The sequence below is a fragment of the Myripristis murdjan genome, chromosome 5, assembly GCF_902150065.1.
Source record: "Myripristis murdjan chromosome 5, fMyrMur1.1, whole genome shotgun sequence".
NCBI lineage: Eukaryota > Metazoa > Chordata > Actinopteri > Holocentriformes > Holocentridae > Myripristis > Myripristis murdjan.
This window is the reverse complement of record NC_043984.1, coordinates 18,404,173-18,424,817: the sequence shown is the minus strand read 5'-3', so window position 1 is coordinate 18,424,817 and position 20,645 is coordinate 18,404,173. Positions and strand designations below refer to the sequence as shown.

General features: G+C 43.2%; 1 protein-coding gene across 3 annotated transcripts in view; it reads right to left on the bottom strand.

The window, feature by feature from the left end:
• The window catches only part of celsr2 (cadherin, EGF LAG seven-pass G-type receptor 2), a 61,887-nt gene that overhangs the window by 17,834 nt on the left and 23,408 nt on the right, over positions 1-20,645 (bottom strand). For all 3 annotated transcript variants that reach the window (XM_030050634.1, XM_030050636.1, XM_030050637.1), the window contains exons 3-9: positions 14,167-14,389; positions 9,379-9,494; positions 9,170-9,258; positions 4,273-4,430; positions 3,661-3,824; positions 3,221-3,346; positions 759-925 (exon numbers count right to left, since the gene is read on the bottom strand). In XM_030050634.1, coding sequence (XP_029906494.1) covers positions 759-925; positions 3,221-3,346; positions 3,661-3,824; positions 4,273-4,430; positions 9,170-9,258; positions 9,379-9,494; positions 14,167-14,389 — 1,043 coding nt within the window. The remainder of the gene's footprint in view (positions 1-758; positions 926-3,220; positions 3,347-3,660; positions 3,825-4,272; positions 4,431-9,169; positions 9,259-9,378; positions 9,495-14,166; positions 14,390-20,645) is intronic.

Sequence of the window (20,645 nt, the reverse complement as noted above, 5' to 3'; positions counted from 1 at the left end):
AGAGAGAGCGGAGAACATGGAAAACAGAGCAGGAGGCTACACGATAAACAAAACAGACAGCTCTTCTTTTCACACGTCGCGCAGTCAAACTTCAAAACATGTCGCTGCATATTTTTGGCCTGCTCGGCTGGAAATAGACATCGGGCGGTTACGTAACATCTAAGCAGCAACAGTCTAGACAGGCGAGATAACTGTAGACTGAAAATGGCAACTCCTTAGATGCTGCTGCGGAGACTTTGTGTCATCATCTTCAAATAATTAGAGACGTGCGGCGACTGAGGCTGCCAACAGGTGGAGCCTCATTCCAAAAAAGTCCCGTCTTTGGCTCCTGTGCGACTCAATCCTGGGACTGACAGACACGTCCTCTCACACACTGGCACAGGCTTAGAGCCCATGACTGTTAAGGTGTTTAGTCAGGTTGAATAACCAAAAACAAAACAAAACAAAACAAAAAAAAACAAATAAATAGCCATATAGAGCCTGCTAATTTTTTCTTTTCTCTCTAATTAAATATAAAGTGTCCTGCTACCTAAACACCAGTCTTTTCCCCTGGAGGATAAATCCAAATTGCTGAGCACAGCAGCACATTTGTGGCAACACTGTTGTCTGTAGAGCGAAATAATGTCTGATGCAACTTGGCCTCCAGCAGAATGTGACCGTATGGACTAGTTAGACAGCGGGCTTGTGTGTGTGTATGTGTGTGTGTGTGTGTGTGCTTGTGTGAGGAGCGTAAGTTTCAGTGTAGCATGTGCTCTCACCTGTAGTGTGAGGTTGTGCTGCAGGCCAGCGGAGATGTGCAGCAGCGTGGCGCTGGGCTGCCGAGTGCGGAACATGAGCTCCACATGCCAGGGAAAAGGGACGACCGCCGCAAGACTGCTCCACTGCAGCAGGCTGTTACCCAGGAAACGCTGCGGGTTGGCCATAACTGTAGCAGTGAAAACAAACAGATTGGAAAAAACATGCTAAAAATGCAGATGAAATTCAAGGCGAGAAAGCAGGAGAGATGCAGATCAACAAGGAGAGAGCATTTCACAGTGAGGCGTTACTGTCCAACAGCTGGAATCTTACATTTGAAAGCATAGCTCCAATCAATTTCAATTTGGACACTATTTCCCTAGATTATGCCATCACGGTGATTGATTTTGTTGAAAATTCCACCACTTATTCCGCTGAAGTGCTTTCATATGTCCAGGAACGCTGTTGTCAAAGATCTGTACAGGACCAACAGAGGAGACGATCTGTGTCGGCCTTCTGCTGGAGTTCAAATCACGTCAAGAAGCAGAAGAACGGTGGCGTTGTCACTTCAGTTTGAAAGCTGTTTGTGCTGACACACTTCAACAATTTGTGATGCCAGGTGAAGATATCACAGCCTTCAAAATACTCCCACATATCCTACTTGCAAACTGTTGCTGCTGCCAGCATTTTGTGTTTAAAGAACATCCAAGTAGCTGCAGCATCAACTGCCTACCTGCCAGTGGGCTGACGCTTGTTAAAACAACAGATTTAACGACAGCTTTTCTAATAATGTGATACATGCAAGTTTCAGGGAACACATGATCAGACAGTGGATGCACAAAGGTTCAATTACAGTGTGTTCATGTATTAAATGGACAAGTTTCAATCGCTCTTTGGAGTCAGCTGTTGGAGACTGCCTGATGCTCCTATTTGTGTATGTGTGTGTGTAGATAGATAGATAGGTAGAGTTTAAGGTTAAGATTAAATAAGATATAATCAAGAACCCATTAATTAGTTACATCTTTTGGTGAGGTACTAAAACTCGATGTGTTGTCTATGTACAGTAAATATGTATGATGTGGTGAAATACAAAGGAAACATCAAGTGTTACTTGTAAGGACTGTCAGTAAGAGAAAGTGTGTGTCTGCATGTGTCAGTGTGCATTTATTTACAGTCGGGTCTGGGCATACTCAAAGTACAACTTTCTGTCTTTTTCTCGCATCAAAAAAGGGACATGAAAGGACATTTGCTGGATGTTCAGCACTTTTTCCCTCATTAGACCGTCTCTCTTCAAAGTGAAAGAAAAACACCCTGAATCACCCAGACCGAAATGATCGATTATTAATGGCAAATCAGGCTGATGCACTGTGCCTGTCATTGTTGCCTGGGGAGAGGAGCGAGACGCAAGGAGAGAGCAACCGAGGTGCAATTTCGCTCTCTGAAATTCACAGCAAGAGACAAAGTCAAACTAACCCCGCACCGCCCGCGTTATTAGTTGTACTGCGTGAAACAGGTTGAGAGCTGCTGTTGTCGTACCTGCTGCAAACGTGTGCTCAGCCAGATCAGAGAGCACCGGCAAATCAATATTTATGAAAACACGTTTTACATACAACATCAAATAAAAGTTTATATATTCAAATTAAATACTTTAGTAACTGGATTTTGAAAACCACCTCTAACGGCTATGATGAATTGTTCATGCCCTCATTTGTTTATAATACATTCATATTATTAAAGCTCATTAAACCTCAATTGGAGATCAGTAACATGGTTCTGTTTCCCTGTTCCACTTTTACACTCTCCCTCTCCCACTTTTCTTCAGATGGAGGCTCGATGTTTCAAATTCCTCCACATTCAAAAATGTTAAACTCTTCCACTGTGCGGCTCATCGCCCTCCCTCTGTCCCCACTCATGTTTCTGTCACATGTAAATTAAGAAAAACTAATTTCATCAGGTAGAATCAGGTCATTAGCTGCATCTTAAAAGATCGAAAAAACAATTGCTTTTGTATTATACTTGTTATTTGATGACACTAATCCTTCCTTGATTTTTATATGACAAGATGTAAGACACAGAAAAACAATTAAACTGGATTAAAATTGTTTTCAGACTTAAAGTGACGTCTCCTCTGGTTAATACTGTTATAATACTTCAGGACTGATACACACCATAGATAGCGGTGAACACCCGTCAAATAGCTGGCTTAGTGCACACAGCAGGAGACAGAAAAGCTCTTCATCACTTAGTAACACCAGTAATTGCACTGACTTTTTTTTCCGGTGTTTGTGAGTTTCTGTTTCTGAGAAAATGTCTCCGCTTGGTTTATCACAACCACAGAGCTCGAAGGGAAGTTGTGTGATTACAAGCTGATGGACGACAGCTTTACACTCAGTGGAAAGTTTATTTTGGAGGGTCAGAGGGTTGACAAGTCCTCGTATGATCACTCCCACCCCGATGCCCCAGACTTCTTGCTGCACTCGCTTACCCCTTTCGCAGTTTTGTCCTCCAAATCCTAGGGGGCAATCGCAACTGAACGAGCCCCACAGGTTCACACAGGTCCCGCCGTTCACACACGGGTTGTTGTTGCAGAAATGTCTTTTGGCAGAGCATCCTAGGATACAAGAGGGAGGCATACACATGCACGTTTGATCTATCCCATCTCATTATTCCTTCAAAGTAGTGAAGAGGCAGTGAGTAATAAACTATTCATAGCAGGTAAAATGATCATTTCCCAGTGCCCGCACTTCCCTGCTGTGCTCATTATAGTCAGCATTATTTTCTTCCCTGTGCCAAACTAAGCTCTAAGCTCTAACAACAAACACCAGTTGCCTGCAAGTAAATCACAGTTGTAATAATTGAAGCAATGGACAATCAATAGTTATTTTAAAGCTGTAAAGGCAAACAGCAAGTAGAAATGCTACATACCTGGCAGAGTGCCATTGTTAGCGATGAAGCTTGCCATGTCTATGTGTTGGTTGTCAATCCGCAAGTTCTTCATGCAGCCGACAAATTGGCGGTTGTGAACGGGGAAGTCCTCTGGGAGTTTGGGGACCCCGCCGAGCAGCAGGGGGCCGGTCAGGTCCAGAGATCTGACAACACACAACCAGGACACATTTACAGCCTGAGCTCTGCTTCCACCAAAACATCATCGTCAACACTGGTGCCGGGGCCATGAAAAATTCATCAGAAAGACAGTTATGCAGTGTTATTTTTTCCCCTCTGTAGATGAAAACAGAAAAAAAGATAAACATCCCGACGAAGGAAAAAACACGCTTAGTTAACACCCTGGAGATATGGAACTTTACTTCAAAACAAGTTTTGGATCTCATAATGAGATGACTGCAAAGGAAAGAATCAATGAAATTACACAAATCAATACAGAACTAATGAGGGGATTTATAAAAGAACAGAGAATGAACATAGAGAAGGAGCTACTGCCCCAATAATGAAACTTCCTGCAGCTGCACTGAACAAGAAGCTTCCAGCCAGCCAGTTAGCTCACCCATAACCTTGCTGATGTGCTTCCTGTTTACTTACTTTTTGGATCCTGATTGGCTACCCTGTGCGGAGCAGCTATAGTTTCCGATCATATGACCGAACCTCAGCGCAACAGAGGTGTCACAGTTGTCCACCGTCACCACGACAACCTTCTGGTCTGAGGGTCCCTGCGGCAGGCCAGCCTGGTTTAAGATCGGCTGAGGGGGGAAGAGGGAAAAAGCCATGAATACCAAGATCCAAAATGTGAGGGCTCAGCCAAAGCAAAGAGAAAACAAAACAAAACAGATGATTCCTTTTCTTTCTGACCTGTATTATCCATAGATAAATCTTGAAAGAACTTTATGAATGACTATATCAAACAAAATACAAAACATATAAAATCTTGTGCTCTTAGTTGTACGCGTAATGAGATTTTCATACTGATATATGCATTTCAAGGATTCTACCTGTGCATTTAACTGTGCAGAGGCTTGAAAATAAATATAAAAAATACAATTTTTTGACTGGTGCATTGAGAGAGCTTTAAATTACAGAATTATGTTACAATGTTGCTTCAAAAAAGGATCTGGATTAGCACAGGGCTGCACCTTACAGTAGAAATGGTATAAATAGCCTTGCTGACATAAGAGAAAAAATATAATATTTGTATAATATTACATTTGTTTGAGGATACACAGGCTTGTCTGTGGCTGTGACCGCTAGGGAAGGGGGGTGGGTGGAGTTTGGGGAGGGTTGGAGGGACGAAGTTGTGCTTGTCACTACAGACATCATACCAAACCTTGTATTTGATATGCCATGCTGTTATGTCCGCAAAAATTCAAGAAATAGATTAGAAAAAAAAGGCTTGTCTGTGCAATGATGACAAAACTCTGAACAGATAGATTGTGATTCACATCCACTATTTTTAAGACACTGCAGTATTTTTGTCTGCTGCGCATTTATAAATAGTTCTTAGGTGTGAACGTCTCTCATCACCGCGTTAAAAAAAAGGATCAATCCGTAGAAAAGCCTGAGAACTTGTGAAAGCGTTACCTTGTGCTGCTATAAACAATTAAGAGGCTTTATGAGTCTAACAGCCAAACGACCTTTTACATCGCTCAGTTCAGTTCCTCATTCAGCTCGTTCACCTCATCTAGAGGTGAACGAGCTAGAGCTGAAGGCAGTGGATGGCAAGCTGAAGGCAGTGGATGGCAAAATACACACACACACACACACACACACACACACAGAAGGGCCTGCTCTCCGCGGGACAGCAGTCCTGCCGACAAAGGATCTTTTTCATTGTCTGAGAAGTCAATGGGGGGGAGCAACAAAAGGAGGAGGGGCTCGAGGGGGAGAGAATGATGATCCTGTCAATAAAGGTTGCAACCTCTTTTCAAACGGGGCCATTTCTCTGAGGTCACGTAGAGCTCATATTAACCCTAAGTATAGGTTCAAGCTGGTGTCGCGAGCGGCTGCCACCGTGATGAGAGGAGCGAGCTGCTGACTGACCGCCTGCCTGCGGGTGCGGACGGGGCGCTGAGCTGTCAGCTGGTCAGACAGGATTTAGCAAGAATTAGCCTGTCTAACATGCAGAGATGATATGAGGCCTTGGCTTGGGTGGGCCCACTGCTGATAGCAGTTTGTACTGACCGCACACAAAGTGTCCATTTTTTCGGTCAGGTTCTTTAGTTGCCCCATGAAGATAAACAACAATACGCCCCTTCCACTGTTGCACGTAATCCTCAAGAATGATAATTTCCTGATTGTTTTGCTGCCATAACGGCCCCATTATGACTGTCTGATCCTTCAAATTAAAGGCTCTAAGAAAAGACATCCAGCTAAGGGGATATTGGTATATTTTTGCTCCCAAGCACACATTACTTGTCACGGACGTCACAATAATTGACACTCCTAATGTAGCCTTGGCCAATATGTTTAAAAACTGAACCACTTAAAGCTACAGTCATGCTTACAGGGCAGTAAATCAAAATGAGAGCACATAATCACATGCAAACATACAAACTTAGTGTTGACTTCATAATTTTAAAAGTTTTTTTTTTTTTTTTAAATAAATCACTGAATGGGATGACTGTTTTTGCCATGGTATCAAAATCAGGTAAGAGGAATTGTGACATTTCACTGATGTTGGTATCAACTACCAAAATTCATGACATCTTGAATGTTGGTACAACGTCTTAGCCAACTGCAATATGAACATTATGACAAAAATCACATTGCAGGTCATCTCAGGAATGACAAAAATATAATTTTACTTCAAAGTATTGTACAAGGATGGCTTCCATAATGTAATTTCTCTCACATGGTTTCTAGTGGTATTCGTTTAGTGGATTAGATTAAATCTCTGTGAGCCAATAATACCGCTGTATAACTGAGGAGCATTCTTTGTCTTGTGATCACAGCGAGATCAGACGAGATGAGACCGGCAAGTGGCTGAGTTAACTGACTGGCAACTGGCCGAATTAAAAATAGATAAATCCGTCTTCTCATAACATTTAACCTGGATCGATTATTAACTTAGGCAGAGCAGTCCTCTGTGCTTTCTACACTAAAAATATGTCATTCACTGCCCATCGTCCCAAAGGAAGCAGTAACACATATTCTTGACCGTGAAACTCCTCGACGTTCCACATAACAATGACATGCTAAGCAGATGGAAAACTGATTCTGAAGGTGACTTTTATTCAGCTGACCCCCGTTGAGGCGAAGGTGGGCAAACTTGTCAGGAATTTGTTGAGGACGGAAGGAGCAAACATGGTGTGAAATAGTCTGCTGGCATTGTCGTAGGTGAAATCATCTGACATGCTCTTTTCCATGCTTCATCTTTGCCATGGAAGGTCCAGAACAGGCTGTGCTCCAGATCTGCCGGTCCCTTTCACTGACCTAAGCTGTCTGCCGCGGCTCTTGGGGGCCTCTGGCTCGCTGAACTACAGCCGCCATCAGTCACGGCTGTTGACTTTCCTATAATGACTGTCTGCTAATGTCTGTCAGCCGGTCTTTCTGCTACACAAAACCTAGCCCTGTCAAAGCTGATTGGAACGTACATATTTGCTCAAGACCACATTAAACACTGCTCTCAGCCGCCGCAACAGGGGATTATGGGAATATGAGTTCCCTGTCACCCTCTATGACAGGGCTGCACAGGAGGAGCATGGCAGCGGACAACAAATATGGGATCTGAGATTGACTGGAAAACCATAGCAACTAGAGGGGCCGGCCCTAAAGCGCAGTGTCCCCGTTCAAAGACCGAGTCAATACTTCTCTCTGCTTTTCTTTACCCTCCTTTTTGGTTCTCGCTCCTGCTCTGCTTTTCTCTCCTCACTCCAGAACAGAGAGAGGGGCACCTTCCCCGGGGCCGCATCATTCACTGCCCATGGTCCCAATGGAAGCAGAGTGCAGCACAAAGGCAGCGGTCATTGCCATTCTCCACAGTCCCCGCTGCCCTGAAAGGCACATTTCAATCTAAAATGCCCCCCCTCACCTCATCCTGCCCCACCCCCTGCGGACAGGGACAGGCCAGACCAGGCCACCGTGGGATACCTCAAGTGGGAGGAGCCATCTTTCTACCTCAGTGACTCACAGGATGTGGAATATGACCCCGCTGCTGCTGAGGCTGAGAATTTGGATCGGGAGGATTAGTTCAACAATTATACTGACTGCACTATGTGCTGGGGACCCTCACTGTCCCGGGCCCCTTGAGGTTTCAAAACTAAAACTACGCTGTGTAGTCAGCAGCAACACGTACATTTTAAATGCAGCAGCAAGACAAACTCAACTCTCCACATCTGATACTGTACTTCCAAACTTCAAAGTAAAAGCATGCATCTAAAATGTAGCACGCATGTAAAACTACCAGGTCAATGCAGAAAACAAATGATTCAGAGACTCATTTGACTTTGGGGTCTCCACCAAAGTGATTAATGAGAGTATAATGCCATCTTGGAGAAGAACCAAACTGTTTTCATCCAATCGCCTACAAGATGCCCCCCTCATTACTTCTGCTGGCTAAAATCTGACATGGCCATGTTATCACAAACACTGAATAGAATATCCACAGTGGGGGGGTTGCCTGGCAACATCTTTATGATGCAAAGTGACTTCCTCAATAGACTAAAATGTAACATCCTGTGTGTTGGTCTTGAGGAGGGGGTGGGGGTTTAGTGGGAAACTGCTGAAAGGGCGAGGATACAAGACAGAGACAATAGATCCATACATTCCTCCCTGATTGAGCTGTGAAGTCCTTATAGAAAAAATATTTGTCAAAACATATTTAGTCTCATCTGAGCATGTCTGTAAAAACATTCCCTTCAGTGTCTGGCTCTCACCCCCCCACCCCCCACCCCCTCCCTTCTCGTCCCCCGTCCCGTCTCTGTCCCTCCCTTCCTCAGTGTCTAGCTGGCAGCCTGGCTCCCTTCCAGATCATCAGCCTGTCAACGGTAATTCTTTAGACTGACACAGCAGCAGTTCTAAAGAAGCAACGAAAAAAAAATATTATACAGCACAGACGGGAGATTTCTGTCCCCACTGCGGTCTACAAGCAGCACAGTTATTCCTCTAAGAATGTCCTAATGATAACTCTGCAATTGATAATGCATGACAAGTGCCAGTTATCATCACATCTTCAGACGGTTTTGCGTGGTGAATCAAGTCTGTGACCTGATTTAGTTCCAAATGTCTGTAGTAACTATGTCTGGTATTATCGTGTCATACTTGACAGAGACACAGTGGCTGAGGAGCAGTCAGCTTTAACCAGAGGCACGTAGACTCATGTGAACTAATGAGAGAAGGAAGACAGAAACACGCAGAAGGCGAGATCCCGTCCTGAGCGTGGCCTGTGCTGCATCTAAACCTCGTCTTAAACTAGCTCATCATAAATCAGACATTACTTATGCTTATTCTTTCTGAAATAGAAGTTATTCTAGTGAGTGGATCATACCTTGTTGTAATAGTGGACTTGGACCACGTGCCATTGGCCATCACTGACACCTCCAAGGATATATGGTGAAACTGTAGTCTTGGTCTCACCTGGGACACAATCAAAGAGGTCAAAGAGTGCACTACATCTATGTAAATAAATGAAAATATGGTTGCAGCAAATCAGAATAATACAGAATAATAAAGATTATAAACCATTGTCCACTGTACCTGCAGAGAAGGTGAGCTGTATCTGTTCGTTGATGATTTCCATGGCGATGAAGTCATGCTTTTCATTGAAGCGGCCATTGTAGAGTAACAAACCGTTGGGCTCTTTGGTGGCAAATCTAGAAAACACAAAGACAGAAATTCTTTTCACTACTCTAAAGTGTTTTTTTTTTTTTTTTTTTTTTTTAAATACAATGAATATTTATAAACTATGACAGTTTTAAAGCAATGTGGCATGAATAAGGATGCGGTATGGAGCAGGTTTTGAACTGATCCCCTGACTGTGTGCTGTGTGGCAGCTTGAAGGCCTTCATCATCAACCTTGTTCTTAAATGCTGACAGCAAAACACACGGTTCTATTTTTGGGGTCTTGACCGGGCTGAGATGTGCAAGCTCTATCAGATTAGTCAGCTGAGAAGGAAAGATTTGGGGCCCTGCTCTAATGCACTTCAGCAACAATGAGCAAACTTTGATGATACTGACTGAAAGAAGGAGGACTGAGCATCCAGCCTCGGCCTGAGTCGAAGCTTGGCTGTCATTTGAGAAACATTACATGGCCCACATTTCAGAGTATGTATTAATTTGACCCATTTTCACCATAAAATTGAACATATGGATACCAATATGTTATAATCATTGTCCATCAGCGTGGATTGTAAGCAAACATATGTTCCCAGTCATGTCTGTCCCATATTACAATAAAAAAACAGGGCAGTAGTCTGTCGTGTCCTATTTAAAAATGAAGACACCCCAGAATGATTTTCTCCACATTCTCCTTGTTTTCCTTTCATACTGGATTACTACTCGATTGCACGGTAATGCAGCGTGGCACGTGATTCACCGGCGAGGAAAAAGATGCAACAACGCTGAGATTTTACATAGATCACTGAACAAATAATAGGGTTAATCAGGAGCGCAGATCAGGACAGGAGAAATATGTGCCATATCTGCAGCACAGTCACGACCAATGACATTCTGCAGAAACACAGAAAATAAACAAGAAAAATACTACATACTACATAGAGACAGAAAACTAGGGCAATGTCAAATCAGCAGGGTGGGGTTAAGGAAACAAGTTAAGCAGAAGACGCAGTTGAAGTAATAACAAACACCGGTTCAAAATATGCTTTCTCGTGGAGGAGAATACAGACAGTTGCTGTAACCACAACCTGAATTCCCCCTTTTTGTTTATATCTGACGGTGAGACTAGATTGCCTGAAGCCAGTGTGGTGCCTGCTCCTTGCATATTAATGAGCATTTCGTTGCATCTGCACCTCCATAAAGTGCAAACTGCGGGACCACGAGCAGCTCTCTGTACCTGGGATGAAAGTATTTGGGTAAGAGCAAGCAGTTTAAAAATAACACACACCACTTGTCAGGCATGTTCTGTGGTCGTAAATCTGATACACCTCCGATGTGATGAACTAGGTCAATGGGATGTGTGAAACTGTGTTTGGAAAAAAAAATTATCCGGCACCGACGACAGGATTTATCCATTATCCATCTCCCTGGGGATCATACAATGAATCTCTTGTGTGCATCTGTCAGACAGCTGAGAGACTTGTCATCTGTCTGGCTTATTGGCATTTGTAGTTTCATCCACGCTGCCCATTCACACAGACTACACTGCCATGCACCTTAATAATCCATCGAATGAGCTGACCCACATGTAAACACCTTAATTCAGTTCCAGCCACAGCTACAAAGTTAGTGTGGTTTTCAGGCGAATAAACGGTTTTTCCATTGAGGCCACAGTTTTGCTACTTCTGAGTCAGGCTGAGCAGAGCCGCAGCCTCTGTCTGAGCGGTCTGTTTTTAGAAAGAGGATGTCATTCACAAATCCAGATATCTAGGGATGGATGCTTTCAGAGAATGTTTTTTTCCATGCTGCCTTCAGGGAACGGGGGTATACTGTACATAACGCTGTTTGTGCAGTATTCTTGAGCTGGAGCACAGCCAGGGGGCACGGCACCGCTGACCTGCTTCCTGAGAAAAATGATAATTACGACCTCAGGAGGTAGCAAAGAAGAGAAAAGCACAAACGTCAGTGCCCCGGCTGATAACAATAGCATAGACAAAACACAGACAAAATAGAGGGCTGCTATAAAATCCAGTAAAAATACAGATTGCCATCTAGACTGATTAGTCCTCACCAGCTGGGGTTTAAGCCTTCGACTCTTTTGATGTATCGATTTAAAAGGCTTCTCCACATTGGCCCCCGAGCCCTCTGAACTATGAGAGTAATCAGCCGGAACTAAATACTGGCTCCATTGGCATCATTGCATGTCACATTAGGCACCCACCAGTAAAAATAACAACCAGCCTGCCCTTATGTAGGAATAGTGTCATGGCATGCTTCATGGTGCAATGCATAATATGTGTGTAGTGCTGAGAAAAAAAAAAAGCCAACCCTCTGATTGATATTCTTTGCTCTTGTCTATTTTACAAGCTTAAAAAGAGAAAGCACGGTGTAAAATAAGTGTATAGAAGTCTGCCTTTATCATGTAATTCAGTATATCAGTGTCTAATTACCTGATAAAAAGTAAAAAAAAAAAACAAATAAAACAAATGATCAGCTCCATGCTCAGGTTATGATAGTGTGCATTTAAATTGATGACTGATCAAGCTTGATTCAGGCAAGACGTAATCAGTGATTTGATTGCTTAACCCAAACATTAATCATGGAGAATATTAACAAAAGTTGTAATAAGATTAAGATGAACCCACTATACAGTAAATATCATCAATCAGACAAGTATCACAGCCAAAATCGGTTCAAATCTCGCCTTTTCTAGTATAGCGGATACCACACTGTCAAATCTCAGTCTTTGCAGTGGACGTCTACGGTGAAAGCTGTGATAGACTGAAACTGATAATTAGTTGCGTCTCTGAGTAAACAAGATCCACATCGTGAGCTGTTGGTCACTAGAGGAGCTCTTTATGGCAGAAACCTGATCGGCGCTGGTTCAGGTAACAGGACCGCATGTTGAGCTCACCTGCCTGAGGCTTTCGGTGTCGGCACCTTTACACAGCAGCCACTTCACAGCTCTGTGACCCGTCAGCGAAACACAGACTGGGGCTTTTCAAAACTGGTTAGTGCGGTTTGCCATGAGAAAGCCTGTCATCTGAATCTCGTTTAAAGAAAAGGCCACTGCCATAAAGCTCACAAGGGGATATCGTTTTCACCGCTGCCTATTCTGAGTGTCGACCCCTGCCAAGCACGTTTTAAGTGACAAGTATCACAATAAGTAAAGCAGAATGGCAGGACACATTCCCTGTGATACTTATGAAGACGTGATACCTTTGTTGTGATGGATATCAAACGGCGCTGAGAGCTTTTATCGCTGCTTACATTTCATCACGTGATGTCTTTCCTTCAGCCTTGGGTGGAAATGTTATTAACATGGAGGTCCTGCTGTCTTTGCATGTGTTCAGTATTCACAGCTCATCTGCTCGATTTCAGAGCCCCTCCCCCTCCAACACACCAACTAAGTTCCTGTCGGAGCATAAATCAGCATATCTGTACTTGGCTGAAAATACCAATTTCAAAATACTGTATCCTTTTTTTTTTTTTTTTGAAATCATACTATCTTGTCTGACATGAAATGTTTGTGATATGCAATTTGTCTTTTTGTTGATATGTTGGGCAAAAAATGAATACATTTTGGCAGAGAGCTTTTGTCTATGATTACTGAGCACCACTTGTCAGGCTGACATGAGCACCTTTTGGTCTTACAGAAAGTGCCAGAGTTGCCAACACCATTACAATTTAGGCTTGATAGTATTTGAAATACTCCTTGCAAACACTGAGAAGATGCCAAAGTCCCACCTGGGACTATTTTGGGCTACATGGTCTAAATTCAGATTGCAGTTACGTCTGTTAGAGGATTTTATTTGTGCAGCTTCAAGCCGAGCTGTAGAAACTTTCAGCTAGTTGAGGATGTCCTGAAAACTTAATGCAAATACATTTTTTAAAGGATTTATTATTTATTATTTTTGTCAGACAATACTGGTAGCAAACATCTATGAAGTGCATGTCCTGAATCTCTATCATTCTACTTATAGGATACTAAGACTAGGAAAACAACAACACAAAGGAAAAGTACCAAACCTTCACAGAAAACTAACTAAAACTAAGCTGAAACTGAACTAAAACTGTAAGGAAACAATAGAAGACCAAATGAAAAATCTCAAACCACAGCAAACTCTGTTGTGTCCACATACACACTGTCCACACAGCCTGAAGCCGCCTTCCTCCAGCTTCACCTTGATGAGACAGGCAACGTTGAAATAGGCCGAGCGCTGACTCACAGCTCAGAGTGACCAGTGGCACTGACTGTAATAAGATCAGACTCTTGGCTCTGGGATTAATGTCCTCTGTTATGTAAAGCTCCTCTCCAAAAATGCCAGGTCCTTGAGCTTATCGCTCATCTTCTTTTCAGTGGCCACTGGTATTCTATAGGTTGCATTATGCGTTAATATGCACACCTCTAATATGTTTTGCTATTACTGTGGCGGTGGTTTTGTATATATACCACGAATACTATAATCTGATACCAAAGTGCCTCTACAAATGATGACTGTTGAGTGACACCATTACTGTTATGAAACACCATTAAGGTTACATAAATATGAAGAGGGAGGCAAAACCATCCAAACAAGAGCTGTGAGTATGTATGCAGAAGTGGGACGCGGGGGTGGCTGAATAAAAAGTGACTCACAGATTATGGAGGAGAGTGGGTGACCCAGGTGAAGCCGTGCACACCGTCGCAGGGGAGGTCAGCGTACTTACGTGAGGGAGAGAGTGAAGTGGAAGCGCTGCCGGAGGCCCTTGAAGGTCAGGAAGGACTGCGGGGGGAAGTTGCGGGTGGTCATCTCGCAGTAGGGCTTCTCGTAGCCGCCCGGCGGACACTCGCACTTGAAGCCACCAACCAGCAGGTTCACACACGTGCCTCCGTTCTTACACACCCCTGGTGCACATCGCCCCGAGCGGGACGACAGCTCGCACCGCTCTCCTGGTGATGAGGAAATAGATGGAGAGAGGGAGGAAGGTAGAGAGAAATGAGGATTAATATAGTGTGTGACAAGCAGCCGTCCCTGTGGCTTCCACCTCAGGGAATCCACGCAGACATGTTCCCTCTCTCACTCGGTCTGGCTGCTGTCTTTAGTCGCTGCACTTCCATTATAGCCGTCCATTATAGCAGGTAACAATATTCAGCTCAGCAAAACCGCACTAACTGTGCAAAATGTGGCTGACATGTCAACAGTCAATCAGGAATCTTGATTTTTCCATTTATGTCACACCTTTCTTTCACCCTCAGCTACGACTCTCACCCCTCCATTAGTGAATGTGGCTGTAAGTTCATGCTGCATTCACAGGATGTAGGAATGTTAGGCTCAAAGAAACTTGATAAAACTAGATTGTGGTCACTCATGATATTTATTCTAAGCTTCACACACATGCAACTAGTGAGTGACTGATTTGAGTTTAAACATAAACTGCAACGCCAACCGAAAACAAAAAGTAGTTTTTGTCCTGTCATTGCATTTTGATGACAATCTGATTAACCTCCAGAAACGCTGACTTCTGCATTGGTTCTGTTTGGGTCTTGTATAATAAAGTTTGGCTTATTTGCTGTTTCCTTTTCCTTTTCTTTTTAATATTTCTCGCAGAAATAGCAAACAAGTCAGATGCTTTGCCTGTTTATACAGCCGAGGACATAACAAGTGCACTAAGTATTTATCTCTCTTCATGGCTCTGAATCAAATAGCACTGAATCAAAGTGTATCATATTAGATCAAATTTTTAAAAAAAATGAACACAGTCGTACTGAATCACTGACCTGCTCAAAGACTTCTCCCCTTTATTGAATCACTGACTATAAGAAGATTCACACTGAATTGCCCTTAAAAGGAGAGATTCACATCCCGGAGCGAACCAAAACACACTGCACCTCCCAGTATTCATCACATGAGCCGGAGCGGTGCAGGGAAAGGGGCGGAGGACAGAGGAATAGACGGAGGAATCCAGGTCAAGTCAGGCCAACAAAGAAAGACAGTGTATGAGACGGGACCATGTGCGAGCGGGGAAAAACAGGGAGGAGGGCGCCTGGGAGGCTCACCTGGTAGAGGATGTACCGACGCACCATGAAACAAGGCTAAGTCCTTACCGCAGTTCAAATCTAGCCCTTTGCTGCCTGTCATCCCCTCTTTCTGCCCTGCCTGTCTGTCTCTCCCTACTGTCACTATCAAATAAAACAGATATGCCAAAAAAACAACGAGTGTGGTGAATGAGTATGGCACAACAGCAGCAAAGTGAGGCAGCGAGGAGACACGCAGACGGTGTAACTGTGTCTCTGTGAATGAATCTCCATACTCCACGGCCCTGTGGTCCGGCTCACATGTGCCATTTGTCTCCATTGTGCGGACAGGCGGCTGCGGCAGTTGCTAAGGCGAGGCTACATGCTTCCATGCGTGAGCTGGAATTTGTGTCAAAGCCACTCAGTCAGCAGTGTGGAAGACTTCCGCTGTGTGCAGTGCTACTGTAACACTGGAACACACAGCCCGCAGACAAAAACGCATCTTCATCTGGACCATTGATAAACAGCCCCTTTATTTACTCTATCGCTGTTAATCACTCGATTCATAGTCGGCTGGGAGCAAGCTTCTTGGTTTCTCGACTGTTGTTGGCATACATCTTGTCATTCAAAATAATCTCATAAGATGCTACTTATTTCATTACATTAACAGCCGCTGAAATGCAATAAAATAAAACAGTAATTTGTGACTATGAGTGTGGCGCTTTATTGTTGAGAAATCAGTCAAAGCATGCTATAAATGAGACTTTAAAATCTCCCTGGAAAAGCAATGATTCACATAAGTAAATCTGAACCAGAGAGATAGTTATTTTTGATTTGTCACGGTGCCACTGCTTCACTGCACTCTGCTCCAAAAGCAGCAAAATGGAGCGTAACAGCCACTCTGCTCTGGCAATCCATAACATAATTTGTTGCCATTTTTCTTATTGATGCTGCTTGATGACAAGCAACAGCAGTCAGACAGAAAACAAAGCCTTTCTATTACAGGGCTTGCTGCCTCGTTATTAATTTTACAAAAAAGTGCTGTGGGCAATAGACTAGTTTTGTCACAGTGGTCAAACTTTGCTTCAGTAATTACAATGAAGCACTCATTAAAAATGCCACATTCATTAAAGTTAAGCACTCCAGTTCCCTAAATAGTTGCACTTTACTCTGGGACATGCACATTCAGCTGAACTGTCCAGTGATAAATGTTAAGCCACTCATCTCTTCGCTGTTGACACCAGAGCAGAGCTTTGTTATCATGACTGTACACTGAGAGGAAACATCGCCTGTGTTTTTCTGTGTTAGTGATTCCTGTGGGATGCCCCCCCCTCCCCCCTCGCCACAGGTGCAGCAGCCTCAACCAGCATCTCTGTGTTGCTAGGTGAGCAGCACAACAAGGAGGGGAGGGGCCTGTCAGCTCAGCGTCACAATTCGGCAGAAGATCCTGATCAATTATTTAGGCAGTATTTCCTCTGCTCCACTTACGCCCCTCCAAGTCCATCCCGGGGCCTGCACTCTCTGTTTACCTCCAGCATGAATCATTAAGGCTAGCAAAACGCACAGGTGCCTCAGAGAGATCCCACTTCTGTTTGGACAGGAGGAGACACTTCAGCACACTAAGATTACGAAGCAAAAGGACGTTCAAAAATAAAATCTGACCAATACTAACTTCTCTGCATGAACACTCTCCAATCATAGCACACACAGCCAACATCAACCATACCTGCACTTAAAGGCTAAACGATATGATAAAAAAAAAAAAAAATCAGGTAGAAATTATTTTGACAGATATTGTGACTGCAAAAGGATTCGCAATTAGTGTGCGAATGGTAATTTTTGCATCATAATTTTCCATTTTTACTGCAAAAGCTATCCAGTGATGATAATATGATTTTTTTTTCGGAGGGGTTGTACCAAACAAAAATGTTTGCTCCAAGCATTTTTACATCTGCAGGATAGGATTTGTAGGCCAGGGCACCACAATACTTCATTTATGAGGATATTTTACCGCAGATTTTACCATAATCAAAAAACTGCAGCTCCTGTGGTTTGGTTATTGCACTTGACTATATTGCAATTGACTATATTGCAATTTTTGCAATATTTTGATTTTGACTCTAGATAGTCATATACCGCAAAATGAAACATAGTTTGCTTTATATCCACATCTAAAAGAATCCCTGCCACAATACCAACACTCAGTTAATATTCCAATTCAAGAGAAATTTGAGGTGATCAGGAGCAAGCCAATAAATTAATAAAAAAAAAAAAAATCTGTCAATATGGAAATGTGCTGACTCAAACATAAAATCTATGAAGTATATCGGTTCTTCTACTTGAAGTATATTGGTTCTTCTATTTGTTCAGTATTTCACAATAAAACTTAAAAAGGCCATTGCTTCTGAGTAAATTATATTCATAGACAACTAGCATGTTAAAACTGCTTGTGTAAATGTATGACAAAGACGTGTGATTGCAGTGTGACTGAAGCCTTCACCACCCATGGGTGTGAATATTCCTCTTGCACTTCCCTTAAACTTCCCTCTGAGATCCCAGACTCGGAGCGAGTATTTTATTTGTGGGCTGCTAGGTAACAGAAGTGCATCGTCTCTCCTCCTGAGTGAAACAGAGTGGGCGGATCCCTCAGGACATGCCAACGGCACAGAGCTCAGTGAAGTTGAGACTGGGATCTGCTTTCACTGCAACACTGAAACAGGGATAATTTCCTTCCTCATAACAGGAGTCCAATGTAAGGAAACACAGAAGTCTGTCTAAAGTACTACACTATTTTAGCTCCTGGTGCAGCGATGGTTCCCAGAGGATTCTTCCGGTGCATGATGAGATACACAGTAAAATGACACCTGTGAGAGCCCTATGATCTGAACATCACGTCTGAAACATGAGCACAAAACAAGCTCATCTGTTTTTTTGGCCTGTTTGAAATGAACAAGTATACACAACAATAAAGTTTGTTTCGAAAGTGCTCGTGTGAACTTTTAGCCTATTTTTGGATGGGGTCGGGGTCACACAGGCTCCCCAACAATGTGAAACATAATTAGGACTCGCGTGAACACATTTTTGACTCTTGAGCTGAATAATAAAATATAGCCAAGACACTTTTTTCGGCTGGTGAAATATCGTTTTAGACACATCCAGGATTTTATGTTTGAGTCAGCACATTTCCATACTGACAGTCGTGTTGAGTGCTCCTCATGGGGTATGTTTAGAAAGGAGCATACAGTGTATGAGAAGGAAAGTAGGTTAGTATACTGTGGTGTTATTCAGTCTCCGGTTCTGTATCTACACACTGACTCAGCCGGGCTCGATCATTCACTCTGTCCCTCTGAAGAGCAGCGAAGATGATGGCTGTTCCCTGCTAGATTTTCTTGCTTTCTATCCTACTACCATCTGGCAATGTCTACGGGCCAACAGTCTCTCTCTCTCTGCCTCTCTCTCTCTCTCACACACACACGCACACACACACACACACACACACACACACACACACACACACACACACACACACACACACACACACACACACACACACTACAACACAAACATTCCACAGACTGGCCATCCGTTCTTACACACACAGCTATCACAGCTATTCAGCACTTACCTACCCACCCACCCACATCACATGGAGTGAGCAATTTAGCACTTACACATGCAAGCGCAGGCACACACTCACACAAACACACAAACACACACACACACACACACACAAAGCTATTGAGCTCTCAGCACAGTGGGGAGATTGGTGAATTCAACACTCACAGAGGCAGAACAGTGGGAGTTGTAGATTACAGAGGAAAATCCATCAAGGAAAACTGGCCCCTTTTAAAGCTGCCTGAACGACCTTGACTGATCAGACAGCAGACGCAGCCTGATGGGATGATTCACACATCCTACATCATCGACTTGCTAAAGCATATGGAACCAAACTACCTCTCCGGTCACTCTCAAAGTCCAGCATGTCGGTTCTCTGCAGACCCAGATCTAGGGCTGGGCGGTTAATCGACTGAATCAATTCATGTTTTAAACCAATGAAAAACAAACAAACAAACAAACAAATAGAAAATCAAAGAAAATCGAAACTGACTATATATGTTAAAACTTTAAAAAATGCAGCTGAGCACAAATAGTTTGTAGTGAAAATGGGAAAAATCGAGATTAAAACTGTAAATCATGATTTAAAAAAAAACAACAAAATTTTATTTCATGGCTATATCACCCAGCTGCACCCGTGTCAGATGGAGACAGATAGCGGTAACTGTGCAGATATTCTGGTGCTGAGGCCATTTCTAATAGACCTGAAAACACACCCACTTCACCCACTCACACGTCCCTTTCTCCCTCTCTCTCATTTCACATCAGAAGCACCTATGGTTCAGTGCTAACACCCACAACTGTGCGTAAGAGCACCACTCAACCTGGGCTCCGAGCGAGCGAGCCCACATACTCAAAGGCCGACACTATTTCAGTCCACATAACCATGAGCAGAAACACGAGGGGGGAAATGTAAGACCGGCACCGGTGCAATGGAGGCACTAACATTAGTGAGGCTGCAAACACCACACGGAGACTGTCTCATCACAGCTTGAAGGAAAAATATCTGTGAAAATGAACTCTTTAAACTTATCATTAGTTATTATTCATGTGGAGATATGCATCATCTAAATGTGACAAAGGCGGAGGCGAGGGGGTCCATTGCCCACTGGCTAACAGCTCCAACACAGACAGTTCAACACCTGAGGGAGAATGAATGTCTTCTTTTATCAAAGAGATGATTATTTCACTCAATGAGATTTAAAACTGATGGTTTTGCCCCAAATGGTAAGCCTTTCTGAGATATTATAAATAATTAATACATATAATAATGATTTACACCATTTGCATGATAAACCTATAAAAACATGGAAAAAAAGGGGTAACAAAATGAAAATGAAAAAGGCAGGGTTTGACCCACATAACCTCTTAGTACAAGAGAGGGGGCAAACGCCCTAATATTCACATACATTAGCATATTCTAATTCCCTTCCCGTTTTCTCCTCTTCTTCATCTTCTTCCTTTTTCCCTTAACCATAAAAAGAGTGAGAGCAGACAGTCTCTGACCCTTTGAGGGTGTGCATAATTTTTGGAGCAAAGACTGCATAATCCACTTTCAGTTTAAATAAAGCTAACC